The sequence below is a fragment of the Ornithodoros turicata genome, chromosome 1, assembly GCF_037126465.1.
Source record: "Ornithodoros turicata isolate Travis chromosome 1, ASM3712646v1, whole genome shotgun sequence".
In the NCBI taxonomy this organism is placed as follows: domain Eukaryota; kingdom Metazoa; phylum Arthropoda; class Arachnida; order Ixodida; family Argasidae; genus Ornithodoros; species Ornithodoros turicata.
In genome coordinates, this window is record NC_088201.1 from 128,733,380 (window position 1) to 128,748,652 (window position 15,273).

A 15,273-nucleotide genomic window follows, 5' to 3' on the forward strand; every position below is an offset into this window, starting at 1 on the left:
CGAGGACACAATGACACTTTGGACGTCCTGAGGATCGCCAGTGTTCTTCGGGGCGGGAATGGGCAGTCTTCACAGACTCAAAATTTGCACTTCAAGCTATTGCAAATTCCGGCATACGAGGCCCATCCGCACCCCTAGTCACAATGTGTTAGTGGCTTACCACACTGTCTACGCAGCAGGCCACTGGCTAGTTCTCCAGTAGGTTCCAGCCCATTATACTGTCGTGGGGAATGAGCAGGCCGACAGCGCCGCAGAAGCACCACTCTCGTATCGGAAACGGACCAGTATTATTCTGCCGAGGGGAGACCGCCGTTCCATTCTGGGACGCCTCGGGACACCCCTGGCTTCCCGCCAATGGACAACCGATATTCTCCCCCATCTATGTTGAGCAGAGTTGATCCAAGGCTCGCTTTCCGCATGCCATGAAACACCTCTCATCAAGATGCTGCATTAATCCACCAAATCACGTCTCTATGTGGCCTTTACAGCTCAGTGGCGTTACCTCTTGAGACAAGTTGACTCTCCCACCTGCTGCCACTGTGGTGCTCTAGAGGATCTGTAGCACATTCTTCTTCATTGCCCCCACTACCAACCTTCCCGAACCGCACTCTCCGAGTCTCTTAGTCAGCTGTACTATCGCCCCTTCTCCTTATCGAAATTGCTTGGTCCCTGGCCCCATCCAACCCAGCAACGATCTGCGCTCAAAGCTCTTTTGATATTTCTGGACAACATCGGACTTCGATCGTTATTGTGAAGGGGCTCATTATTTCATTCCCCACATCTCCACCAACAATGGGGTACAGTATCGCCTCTGGCGATGAACCTCCCCACTCTCCATCTCAAAATAAAGTTGTTGTTTTTCCAGGAGAATGTCGGCACAGTTCCCCATGAAGTCGACCCAGGTCGCATACTAATCCTGCTGTCCTCTCTCAATCAGTCCACGTATGTACGCCGCTCATAGCCATAGCTGCTTTGCGGCGCTGACACGGAACTTAAAAAAAATGTTTTGACCGCGCACAGCATCAGGTACCCTATGCCAATGTGTATAATTTACAAGAAAATAGGGTTGTTTACGTACGACATGACACATAACATGAGAGATAATACGAGGAATGGAACGTTACATGTCCTTTGGCATCATCGCATGTGAATCCATCCAGAGCACTTGCAGCGATACATTCGAATGCAAGGCCGTTCCACAAAGTTCTGCAGCACTTCAAGTTGCAGCGTGATTGCCTGTCGACATTCTGCAATGAACGTTTCAATGATTAATATTTACCCTACAAAAGCATGCGTGCATGTGGTCCCCTTAAACGCACTCTCTATCGAGAAACCTACCTATAAAACCGATATCACTATGTTCGGCAACGCATACGACCTACTGGCTATTTTTTGTGTGTCCCAAAAATGCTTAGATATTACATGATCGACTTTTAAAAATGAGCTGTGCCACCGCAGCTACAGATGCTCCGGCGGCGTGATATCACCCTGTAAGCGGAAGAACGAGAGGGCAGCACTCAGGGGAGAATACAGCCGTCCGAACTCCCCGCGAGTAGTTATCGTAGTTATCGTATGAGTAGTAGCAAAATATCGATATATACAGGGTGTTCCTGCTAAATGCGAACATATTTTTAGAAGATGTATATATCTCACTTTTTCCCAGATGAAACCAATTGCAATATAAGATATGCTGAAGGGCACTCTTTAGGAGGGCATTAGCAAACTCCTAAGGCAATGTCTTAGTTAACTTTCAATAATTACCTTTTTAACTATACAAGCTACAAAGTTGTCCCAATGAGAACATCTGGTCCCTTTGGTCACCTGATACCGGAGCCATTTTTAGAACAAAAATCCGTTCGATAGCCCATCCGCAGAAAAAGGAAGAAGGAACACCATTTTTCTTTATTTTGTGCATTGCGCATCTTAGAAGGCTCGCTTCGAGCTCCGTACAGCATCATTTTTGGCTATTTTTTTTCCGATACAGTAGCTCCTCATATTCCTGTCAATTATCATTAATTTCAGTAAATTCGGCGCGCTCTTCACATTGGTGGGGTAAAAGGTAACCTTTACTTGGCAAATTTCCGGCTTCAGTTTGCAAAAATTTACATAATTAAACTTCGGTTACATGACATGCACAGGAGGTGGCAAAAATTCAGTAAGAAGAAATGCCGTTGACCACATGATTCTATGAGGAGGAATTTTTTAAATTAAAATTCAATGGTACGTTTTCTGCGACAGCCTGTAGACAGGCTGTCCCGCATTGCCTGGTGGAAACGAGTCCGCGAAGGTGCGCGATGAACAGAATAAAGAAAAAAACGGTGTTCCTTCACAAATTTTTTGCGGACGATCCACCGAACGGATTTTTGTTCTCAAAACGGTTACAATACGAGGTGACGAAAAGGAACAGATGTTCTCATTGGGGCAACTTCGTAGCTTTTATAATTAAAAAGTTATTTATGAGAAGTTAACTAAGACATTGTCTTAGGAGCACACCTTAGGAGGCCTCCTAAGGTGTGCCCTTCAGCATATGCTACATTACAATTGATTTCATCTAGGAAAAAAGTGATATAAATTAGGGCTCGGGATCTGACACGTTTTTCCGATTTTCGTTGAAAACGTTTCCGTTTAAGCGCTTTATACGCCGTTTAGATTCACTTATAGTCTGGAAAACGTTTCCTTATGAAACGTTTAAACGTTTTGCTAATGCGAAACGTTTAAAACTTTTGTTGCTGCGAAATGTTTAATCGTTTTGTCACGGAGAAGCGTTTCAACATCTTGTTAATATGAAACGCAACGCCTTTCGAAACGGATAGCTATTTAAGCAACTTCTTATGTTAATTAATAGGAAACATGGACGCGTCAGGCACTACGAGGACAGAGACAGAAGTGGTCCCCGTTATGCCTGGCGCGTCCATGGTTCCTATCAGCAATTACCAACTACGCCAGTTTCTCACTGTCTTATAAGTAGCCTATTACTTCAGTTCATATTCAGCTTTTAAGCAACCCCCCCCCCCCCCCCCTGTATGTGTATAGTTTCGTCGTACATTTCATTATAAGCCGACGTGTTTCACTACAGCTTGAAACATGTCGAGCTCGAAATGGCGGTGATGACGTTTGAATATTTTGGGTACTTTATACTAAGAATTCCGTATCTATCTTCTTTAAGCGATTAGTATTTTTGTGAAAAGACCAACGCGGAAGATTGTGACCTTGAGCGATTACTTTACCCTGAAGCATGTAACCTGCTCTTTCCTACTGCTTCCCACTATTGCACTCTAAAACCAGAACATTTGCCAATTATGCGTTAAGAACCCATCACTGTCCCCAATGATATGATTCTTGCGCCAGAGTGGGAAAAATAGGGATGAGCATAACTTTTGTGTCACTGACGCAAATTCCCATAAAGAGCCGTACACCTCCCGTCATGAACAAATTGGGATGGAGAAAAGGATAACACCCTGAAAATTGTAATTACGCCGGACGGTGTCGATGACATAAAGCTTCGTTTTTTAAGTGTCAGCGACCCCAATGCCATGAGCGCAAGCGGAGCGGAGTTCGGTGTACGCTGCGAACGGGGTCGTGGCAACGCTCTATTAACCACCAAGAAACGGAATAAAATATGCCCTGCGCTGTGAATGTCCTTTATTAAACATAAGACGATCACAACTGAGCGGGACAAAGTGACATGCCGCTTTAACGATACCCTGCACTGTCATTCAAGGAAGGTAAGCTGTAGTGTTTAGAGGAGGAAATCAAAAAAAAAAAAAAGAAACGAAAATTTGCAGTTCACTTCTTCCTCATAATAATATCACCCTCGTGGTCATGGTAACATATACAAATAACGAACAATAACGGACCGTGTTTAACGCACATGTGATCTATCGCTTATAGTAACCAAAAAAGAAAAGAAAAGGGAACGTTTCCTGAAGAAACGTTTACGTACGTATTCGTACCGTAAGACCTTTTATGTAAAAGAAAAACGATTAAACGTTTCCTATGAAAACGTTTATATATGTATACATGCCGCTGTACGTTCATGCAAAAGAAAACGCTTAAACGTATCCTGGGAAAACGTTTACATACGTATACGTGCTGTATATCTAACGGAACACGTTTAAACGTGTTTGAAGAAAACGTTTAATCTGTGAAACGTGTTACAAAACACGTTTTTTAAGAAAACGTTTCGACGTTTAAACGTTATTTTTCTTCCAGATATCGCCATTTTTCTGTGGTTTGACAAATATATTTTGTAGCTTACGGAATCCGCTCAAAATATGTTGCTTAATAGCAAAATGTAGCTGAATGAACGCCCTATCAAATGATGTAAACTTTATAAACAATTCTATTTATGTATTTCCAAAATTAAATACAAAAAAGAATCGGTGCAAGCAGAAGATACGCGTGTGTCTTGAATAAAACTATCTTGAATAAGATATTTAAGGTAAATATCTTGAATAAGAAACGCAGTGCCGCGAAAAAAAATAAAATCCCCTCACTTCCTTCTTGGCATAGAACCGGCCTCATAAGCAGAGCGCCGAACCGAACCGGAACGAAAACAGGAATTAGCCACAGTTTTTTAGTTGGAACTGAACCGTAATTACTAGAGCCATCTTGGAGCTGAGCCCGAATGGAACCGCGATAAAAACTTCGGTTACCGGTTTGGGCTACCGGTTCGATGGTGTTGGTGTGTGTTCGGGGTGACGTGGGGTTCGAGCGGTCTACCTGACACTCTGAAAAATCTCACTCTGAAAAATCAAATGGACAATTTCATAAACTTCGGCGCTTGATATCATTTGATACAAAAACGGTATGTAAAATGTCCTAAGCCGATTTTGTAATATCTCTATCTGAAATAAAGATCACTCAGTTTGAGCCCCCTGCCTATTTCCATTGTTGCCTCCTGAGAAGTCGCATTTGACGAAATCGCCTCCGAGACCACTCTGAAGGACCAAATGGACAGTTTCGTAAACTTCGGCGCTTAATATCAGTTGATGTCAAATCGATATTAAAAATCTCCTAAGCCGATTTGTAATACGTATGCCCGAAATTAAAATCACTCAGTTTGAGTCCCGTAGCTTGTTCTCCTGTAGCACCCTGAGAGGTCGCGTTTGACAAAATCGCCTGCGAGACGCACACTCTGCTTAGCAAGATGGACAATTTAATCCAATTGAAAGGTATAAATTTGAAACGTTACCATTCTGATATCAAGCATTAAATGTGAGAAAATTGTCTACTGTGCGAACCTTTCGGAGGTCCGAAAAAAGAATGGTACATCGCTCTTGCGGACTCCTCCATAACTGATGTAGCGTCTCTGCGGGTGTGTATTACGGTATGACTGAGACTTTGAGCGTGGAGCGCCTAAGAGAGGTGTGGTACTTAGGTCTCAACATTGGAGACCCTGAGTACATCAATGTTAACACTCACAAAGCGCGATGCTGTTGGTATGTGGTGTGGAGGAAGGTTGACTCATAAGATGTGATGACATTTGAAAACTTTGAATTCCATTGTCGAAAAATCATTGTCTAAACAGGGGCCCTGTGCAGAAATCGAAGAAATATCCTTAGGCGCAATGCATTACAATTATTATGCAATAGATTTATATCCTGTTAACGCCTTTCATGCTTCCAATGGTTCTTATAGATTGTGTTCTATCCTCTTATACGATGCTATGTTAAACTTTTTAGTCTGTTTCGCCGTTAACCGCTATAAACGCAATTTGCCATTGTTTTCACTTCCTTCAAGGCCGCTTTCTCGCATACCACCTTAGCATAGCAGTGGAGCCCGGGAGCGGGCGATGACCGCAAATTCTGTGACCGCCGTTGCTAATGCCATTCCTTTCATCAAGTAAAGTCGTTACTGTGACAGTACATTCTCCCACAAGTATTGTTGAAGCCGTGCATTATAGGTATCAGTCAACCGAATATGCGTCAAATCCGTGCAAGCGAATTTTAACACATCGGGCTACAGTGTCTACGGACGTATTGCAGCGCAGAAGCAGTTGTTCAGTACAAGTCAAAAACCGCCAATCACTTGCAACAGCGTACAGGCTCTTTTTTTATTGTTGTTCATTCTCCTTTGATCCAAAGGCGGAGAGCTTTCATTTTCCCGGGGGGGGGGGGGGCAAGGGCGCACCGCGAAGTAAGTACTCTGTGGGGGGGGATACGTTTATTAAGAAAAAAAAAGAAAGGGAAGGTAAGCCAGTTGGATGTCAGCTTGTTATTACAAAAAAAAAGTGAAAGGGGGAAGACAAAAAAGGCAAAGGAAAGAAGAAAGCAAAAGAAAACAAAAAGAAGGAAGGAAAAGGAAAAGAAAAAAATGAAGAACACAAAACTAAAGCTGAAGAATCACACTCTCCTGCGGGATACTATGATGTATGCGGAACTGGTATAGAAATAAGATAGAAATAGAAATAAGGAAGAACAGAAAAAAAAACAGAAAGAACGTGAACAGTGAACATGTGCAATACTGAAGGCATTACGCCTTTGAAAACGGAGTGCAAAAGGAGCAAAATGCATTGTATCCTCGGTGTTTGACCCCAAATGCGCGCAATATGATGAATATGGTCTATGAAATGGGGAAGCGGGAGTTGAACCCGCTCCCAACGTATATGTGTTCCGAAGATCCTACCGTTACACCTCACTGGCCAGCTGCTGGTGCTACCTTCTCGACTGCCTCGTTTCATTGATCTGATTGCTTTGGGCGAAATTCAGACTATGTGTTGTGTCATCCTCTGTGTTTCTTCGCTTCGCCTCCTACTGTGATAATGAGTATGGTGGGCGGATACATATTTTACAAATTGCAAGATGCATTTTTGGGGTTGGTGCCTCTTCGCTCTTTTGACCCGGGCGCGCCGACCCCAAAGGTTGGTATCAGTCTCTTAGCGGGAGTTCCCGGGGGAGACGCGCCCTCCCTAATTCATGTTCCGAGGGGGGGGGGGGGCAAGGGCCCCCGCGCCCCCCCGCAGTCGGCGCCTATGCTTTGATCGAAAAGCGTAAAAGGAGAAAAATGGTGATGACATCATCATGACATCTTCAGGGCACACGTTAGCCTGTTCTGGCTTGCTTGAAAGAATCAGTTTTCTTTAACTGTTGGCTTTAGACAGTGTTAGAACATTAAATCTAAATAATCAGAAAATCTATGTCGCATCCTTCTGTCAAAATGTAATGACAATGCATTACTCATTACATGTTTCAAAAATGTAACGCGCTACCGATACCTAGATATAATGCATAATGTTGTAATGTGTTACATCTCTGCTGTGTATCATATGAGGAATGGTTAGAGATAAGTTATTTTATGTGTTCCGAAACACATAACACTATGTCGGCAAATAATGAGGCACTGCAGAGCAAGTGAAATTGCAGTTTAGCCGCAATGAACGCTCCACAGCCGCAATTTGCAGTGAGCATGCTCCTAAAACGAAAAGTGAGAAAGTGATCACAGCGCATCCGTTCAAACGGGTGACTAATAACGAGGACTCGAAATCCAGTAATTTTTATTGCGGCGCCGCTCTTTCGCCCACGTTCTCAGTGATTGAGGTGTTCTACTCTTGGTGTGCTATACCTTGTAGTCTGATCTATTCATTTGATATGGATTATGTAGAACGATTGCACCTCATTGTGTAACACGTTGCGGAAGCCTGTTCAAGTATTTGGTTACAGATCCTACAAGGTATAGAGTACGCACGTAAGGCTTACCAAGCTGGCGAATGTCCATTTCGCATCGACCAGGTTGCAGTACTCGTCCAGACTGATATTTTTACCGGGAAGTCCTATCGGGGTCTTGTATACAGGGGTGGCCATCGCTGCCACACACCTTCTATTTGCAGACCTGCAATATGCAAGACATAGTGTACAGGTGCTAGAAATCAAAAGAGGGCTTTTGTGAGCGGAATACAACTATAGTTAAATCAAATCAAATGAAATTCAAGGAACCGTATACGGTTGCTTGAATTTGATTTGATGTTTGAACAGAGGAATAAGGATTGAACGAAATGAACAACACAGTCTTTGATTCTTGTCTACTTCGTTAAAAATGTTTACTTCTGAAACTACACGAATGCATATTTTAGAACAAGGACACACAATGTAGGCGAGCTGTATTAGGTCAATTCTTGGTTATTTGTCTTAGTCTGAAGAGATAGGCAAAAGGGAAGACACGAAGGGTCGAGGATAGAGTTTCAACTGCATAATGAATGACACATATAAATTGATGGTGATGAAATGGACGATTCACCGCTGCTCTGACGTTAAACTGCCCGGCTGCTATTGGGAAAGGATGACGGGATGATGATGGAAAGCGTCCCCTAAAAGTCTATCACTATGCCTGCAAATGTACAGAAATTCTGCAAGGCTTGCAATGGTCCAGGGGCTGGTGGGAGGGATTCGACCACGGTCCAAGAATCTTGGCAAGATCAGGCGGTGGTACGTGCCGCGTAAACGACGCTTCATAAAGGGCGTCGTTGATGATGTAACCTGCTCTCAAGTATCATGTGGTTGATGTCACCGCGCAGAAAATAGGTTGGGCCGCATGTCAGATCAAGCAGAACCCATGTGAAATTTGAAGTCAGGCAGAAAAGTCACGTTCAGCCTTATTCGGTGGAAGGTTGTAAACGGACACGGCATTCGACGAGGAAGGACGAGAGACAATGTATAGTCGATAGTTGAGAGCACGGAATGGGACCCGCTCGCGCGGCTGAGCGGTTAGTGTGCTAAGTTGAGACTGGGAGGTAACCTGATCCAAATCCCTGTGCCGCCTGTGCGGTCTGAGGATTTTCTTCAGACACTTTCAAACATATATGTCGCCACAGGTCCCTTAGAAATCTGCCCAGGACGCACGTTCCCCAAGGCGACAGTCGTTACGTTGCCCACCTCCGTGAGGCCGACAACAGCGAGCCTTTCCACCATCACCACCATCACCACCGCAGGGAATCGGAGACACTGTGTGTTCATTGGGCTTGCATTCTTGGGACAAGGAGGGCGGAAATAAAACAGGTGCGGCTACCTGAAGAGGATATTATTGGGGCAAAAGCTAGGAGTTGGTAGCAGCTCAAGGCTTCTCATTCCGGGCGATGCCCACATGATGAGCAATCGATTACAGTGACACAGTGTGTCCCGCCTCCGCCATCCTCTCGTCTGCTTGAAGTATGTCTAAGACCATAGGGCTAAGGGGACCGCGTAATCCCATTGTAGCCATGCACTGAAGAGGCCATCTCTAATCTGTCAAGGACCAGCTCCCGTGGCGTAGTGGTTAGAGTGATCGCTTTCCACGCCGAGACTGGGAGGAGACATGGGTTCGGATCCTGTCACCGGCTGTGGTACCTGAGCTTTTCCCTGGGTTTTCCGAAGACTTTCCAGACGAATGTCGGCACAGTTCACCTTGAAGTCGGCCCAGGAAACATACTAACCCCACTCTTTCCTGCTGTCCTCTCTCCACCTGCTCACGTCTGTACGCCGCTCATTGCTTCACGGCGCTAACACGGAAAAAAAAATATATATATTCTGTCAAGGCACCCCATAGATGGGCGGGGCTATCCGAAATTTTGTGCATGGCAAAAAGAATAACGTAGAGTTCAACGCACGTCGACGAAATCCTGCGAAAGACGGAAACGCACGCGATGGAAGCAGCGGGAGTAACGAAAAGAGAGAAGGAACTTGCACGGATACATGAACCTTTAGTGAATACGTGGGTGCACATGCGATAATTGTAATTAATCATGTGCGGAGTAATCTGCTTGATGACGCACGGGCAGAGGTCGAAGAGACGTAGATAAGCCACATGGTTTTACAGTCATATGAGTAATTTAGGCTTTGGTTGGGTAATCGATAGACGCTCGACGTCCCGTGCAGTGATTGCGACTCAGTAAATTTGACACTAACGGATGTTTCGCGTTCCAACTTCCCTTTCCTTTGTGATGAGCGTGCAGCTTCAATGGCCTTAAGCTTGTGTGCTTGCGCTGTAACGCTGAGGGACATCTAAGAAGGGACTGCGTAGCACCAGTCTGCGCCCGCTATTCTGAAGTGGATCACGAAAACGGTGATGCTTTGTGCAAGCGTTGCGGAGGGGACCACGCGGTGTCTGCCTCTAACGACTTGGATTAACCGTATATCTAGGAGTAGCGTGCCACGAACCACAGATGGGGGGTCGAAGTAGCTTGCAGTTGTTGGCCGCACACAAGTGGGCATCGTCAAACCAACCACTCATGTGCTGTCCACCCCAGGAGGACATTGTCGATACGATGTTGCTTTCACGTGCAGAATTTGTGTGATATAGCTACAGAAGCGGTCGGTAGGGAACTGGCTTGTGCGGTTCAAGATGTCGATAATGTTAGTCAGGCATGTTCAGACACACTAGTCATCGGCTGAGGTGAGCAGCCTGAAGAAGAATTTATGTTCACTGATATTATACCAGGTCCCCAGGTTGCTCTTGATAAGGACCACCCCACGTTTAAATACCATGAAAGAAATCCCTGTGTTTAGACACTGCGAATAAGCCTTTCGCAGGAGCTTAAGTTCTCATTCTTTTATTCGACTATTAATGACAGCGTTCACTATTGCAACTTTAAATGTTCGCGGTTTCCCCAGGCAAATCAACTAATTAAAAGTCGTCGAGCGGGCGAAACAAGCTCACGTCGATGTTCTACTGTAATTTACTGGGGCGCTATCGGCTCGGTCTTTCCAACCACTTGAAATTTCACATGGGTTCTGTGCATTATTTAGCCACGGGTCACCGCATCATGCTGGAACAGGCATACTTATGTTCCCCACTCTTAGGTGTTCGGTTAAGTTGTTCAACGATGACACCGAGGGAAGGGTTGTCGCGTTGGTGCTTGGATACGCTCATCAGCCTTTGCAAATTGTCAACGTATATGTCCCCGTCCGTCGAAGTAATCGCTCAGATTTCTTTCGTCAGATGGATACTTTCCTACATGAGCAACCAAAATTTAATATTAGGAGGTAACTTTAAATGAACGATTGACAGCAGGTACGGAAGACAAGCGAATCGAGAAATGGAAAGACTTGTTTCTTCAATCGGCTTTCTTCACGCCCGGGCACATGACAATGGCAACGTGTACCAGTTTACTTGGAGCAATCGCCGTAGGCAGTACCGCGGAATAGACAGTTTGTATGTGTATCCGGGTCTAGCCAGCTTCATGTCGAGGTGCCTGGTTTGTCCTGCTGGTGACATTACGAACCATCAAGGAGGCCTGTTGTGCCTATCTGATATTGCAAATTTTTGCGCCGGATGCTGTTTTTTGTGTCTCAACGTTCCCTTACTAGATGACCCAGAAATCAAAAGCGATTTAGACAAATGACTGCGGGAACAATGTTCCCACGCAATTTTTTGCCAGACAACTACGAGATCTAGAAGCAAGCGCTAGTAAAAAAAAGAAGAAAAATAACAGCCTGGATCCCCTGTGGAACCAGCATGGAAAAGCCATCCCAGGCTGGAGCTGAGCTGGTCAAGGCTGTTTCCATGCTGGGTCTAGTGCTGTTTGAATTTCCATTCTGAAACCATCCAACTTTCATTCGGAAACCAGGATGGTTTCCTGCTGGAGCCAAGCTGGAAATGGGGTGTTCCAGCGAGTACGCTGGATTGTACGAGGTTCTTCGCTGTGAACGCTGTGAAGATAATCTTTGCTTATATACTGCCAAAAAAAAGCCGAAATTAATTTCACAAACATGTGCAAATAATGTATGTCCACATATATTAAAATAAATAAGTAAATCCTCCAAAGTGTACAAGGTGATGCACAGAACGCTACGTACGTGAGTAGATTGCAAAAAAAAAAAATACTGTTGATTAACTTTACGCTGCGAGACGTGAGTTTTCCCGGTCTGTCAAACCGAAACTATAGCCATAGTGCTCTCATCGTAAAATGCGACCAACCGCCATTGGCATCAACTCAGAATCTGCTTTGAACTGGGAAGCGTCTGTTGTCGTGCTGGCGTCTAAGGCGTAGCCTGGTAATTTATGTGTTTCTACCTGCATTTCGCCTTCGTCGACCGTATAAAAGTGTGAACGTCTTTGCATTTGTGTAGTCTTGTGTGCTGTTATGCATTTTGTTCCAGAAACCGTACACGAGCTCTATTACGACAAAGGGTACGCGGCGTGTGTAGTACGGTTGATCCTCAAATCCTAAATCTGAACCAAGAGGTGCAGTATTGACCCGGTACTTATCTATTGTTATCTGAACTGGAGCATCCCGGTATTGTATAGGGGTGCAAGCAGCCGTGTTTCCGTTGCTGGCAGCTCATCGAACCCATTTGACATCTCGTGGTTAGACAGGCGTGTCCTCTCTCTCCTGCACTTGAACAATTACGATTGATCCTCTCTTCGTGACATTGTCATTGCTTTATGTTTCTCTTAGGTTGCCGGGCATGTGTCTTCGGCTAGGCCGACAAGATTTCAGTAGTTTTACGCCGGGAGAGTTGCCTAGATGCTGTTTTGGCGGCCTTTGAGGATCACGGTAAGGTGTCACCAAGCTCAACACATCGAAATTTGCTGCCCTGTATTTGAATGCCCAAATGGTGCCAAATCTGGGGTTCAAGTGACGTCGGAGAACAAAATTCTCGGTGTCATCTTTAACGCGAGGGGTGGCCAAAGACATCTGATTCGCGTGTGCCGACGCTGCTCTATAGTACATCGATCAACTTAAGGCTGTTGACTTGCCGATTACTTTTCGTGCCCCGTTGCTTGCTTCGCGGTGTTCCTGCCTAAGACAAAGGGGGGGGGGCATTCAGACCTACGTCGGCATAGTTCACGTAGAAGTTTGCTCAGGACGCACATTCCCCCAAGCCATCAGTCGCGACGCTGCCCACCTCTGTGAGGCCAAAAATGGGTAGCTCTATCCCCATCACCACCACCACCGCGTCGATTATGTGTCCCAGTGGGGAGAAGCACTATACGGCCTCGTGGAGTGCTATCACTGCTTGCTGACGCCTTCTCGTCTTTTCCGCCATGTTCAGAATGAGTGATAAATCTTGTTCTGGACAAGTCGCTAGGAGTGTCCTGCCTTCCGCAGCGATTCTCACGCGGTTGGATTGTTCGCTTGGTACGGCTAGTACAAAAAACAAACTCCGCTAGGGACTGTTGTTATCTTGCATGTAGTGCTGTAATGTAGAGTTAGTGTCCGCGCAAAGGCAGTACCTACATAGGTAGTTCTGATTTTCGTAATGCACATAAGGCGCAGGAAAATGCGGCAGGGTTCAACGTAGCGATGAACATGTGCTGGGCTTCTCTTCTTTCGACAATAATCATGCAGGTCTGAGATGCTCGAAGACACGCGCGGAGGTCTCGCGCCATCATGCATTCGAGCTCATGGTCTGATGATGGAGGGAGGCCGTTCAGCACCGGCAGAGCGTAAACAATTTACCCATGCACCAACTCGCGATGTTTGGCCAATAATGAAATCTAATCGGTGCCTCAGCTCATGCCTGCGAAGCAACGAGTCAGTGCGATGCAACGGTTGGACCCTGATTTCCAAGCTGGCAATATGTATTAGAGCTCTGTGTTAAACGTTTAAACGTCAAAACGTTAAACGCTTTCTTAGGAAACGCGTTTCGTAACACGTTTCACAGATTAAGCGTGTTCTGTTAGATATACGTTCAACAGCACGTACACGTATTTAAACCTTTTCCCAGGAGAAGTTTAATCGTTCTCTTTTACATAATCGTTTTCTTTCCTCCTCTAAACACTACAGCTTACTTTCCTTGAAAGACACTGCTGGGTATCGTTAAAGTGGCATGTTACTTGGTCCCACTCATTTGTGACCGTCTCATGTTTAATACAAAACAGTCGCAGGGCACATTTTCGTTCTGTTTCTTGGTGGTTAATAGAGCGTTGCCATGACCCCGTTCGCAGCGCACACGAACTCCGCTCTGCGTGCACTCATGACATTGGGATCGCTGACACTCCAAAAACGGAGTTTTATCTTATCGACATCGTCCGGCTGAATTACAATTCTGGGTGTTATCTTTTTCTCCATCCCAATTTGTTCATAACGGGAGGAGTACGGCTCCTTGTGGGAATTCGCGTCAGCGCATCATGCCACAAAAGTCGTGCTTAGCCCTTTTTTCCCACTGTGGCGCAAGAATGATATCATTCGGGCAATGATTGGTTCTTAACGCGTAATTGGCAAATGTTCTGGTTTTAGAGTGCAATAGTGAGAACCAGTAAAAAACAGCAGGTTACATGCTTCTGGCTAAAGTAGTCGCTCAGGGTGACCATCTTCCGCGTTGGTCTTTTCACCAAAATACTACTCGCGTAAAGAACATAAGTACAGAATTTTTAATATAAACTACCCAAAAGATTCAAACGTCATCACCGCCATTACGAGCTCGACATGTTTAAAACTATTGTGAAACACGTCGGTTCATAATGAAATGTAGGACGATAATGAACACAAATATGGTTGAATAAAAGCCAAATACACGTATATATGAACAGAGGTCATATGGTACTTATAAAGCAGTGAGTTACCGACGTAGTTGGTAATTAATGATGGGAACCATATACGCGCCAGGCATAACGGTGACAACTTCCGTCTCCCGTAATGCCTCGCGCGTCCATATTTCCCATTAATAAAGATAAGAAGTTGCTTAAATAGCAATCCGTTTCGAAAGGCGTTGCGTGTCGTATTAACAAGACGTTTAAACGACCTCGACATAACGTTCAACCGCTTCATTTTAACACAACGCTTAAACGTTTCACGTTAACTCGGAAACGTTTTAAACGAAAATCGGAAAAACGTGTCAGATCCCGAGCCCTAATATGTGTCTATCAATATAGCCTGGCACCCAGAGTAACTCAGAGAAGCTAGTGGTGAAATACATGACTGTCCTTGACTTTGCTGACCAAGAGCAAGGGAGGTACCGCCTTCAAATGGCGCACCTATAGGAGGACTCGGGAGGCGGAGCGCCGCGGCCTCTGCTCTTGCTTAACAGATGGCGCATCGGTAGCGCTCGGCTCGGGATATGTGAGCCGCTGTCGTCTATTTCTTCCGGTAGAGCTACGACCTTGAAGCCTCTGCTCTCGCGTAAGAGATGGCGCAACATTGGCGCTCGTTAAGGGCACGTGTGGTCGCCATAACTTTGAGCATCGACCTTGAGCCTGGCCAGTAACCTAAATTCCGATTACACGGCGATAGCAAACCATAGTGAGTAGTTTTGACGAATATGCTTCATGCTACATTACCAAATTTTTGGCCAGTTCGACGTTTTGCTCCGCACATATGCGTGAACATTGTCTCAGCTCATGAAAAAGGAACGAAAT

At 45.2% G+C, this 15,273-nt stretch overlaps 1 protein-coding gene across 1 annotated transcript in view; it reads right to left on the reverse strand.

The window, feature by feature from the left end:
* LOC135368854 (venom metalloproteinase antarease TserMP_A-like) overlaps nt 1-15,273 on the reverse strand; it is a 93,501-nt gene that overhangs the window by 28,205 nt on the left and 50,023 nt on the right. Inside the window, exons 12-13 of the mRNA XM_064602395.1 lie at nt 7,698-7,830; nt 1,125-1,247 (exon numbers count right to left, since the gene is read on the reverse strand). Coding sequence (XP_064458465.1) covers nt 1,125-1,247; nt 7,698-7,830 — 256 coding nt within the window. The remainder of the gene's footprint in view (nt 1-1,124; nt 1,248-7,697; nt 7,831-15,273) is intronic.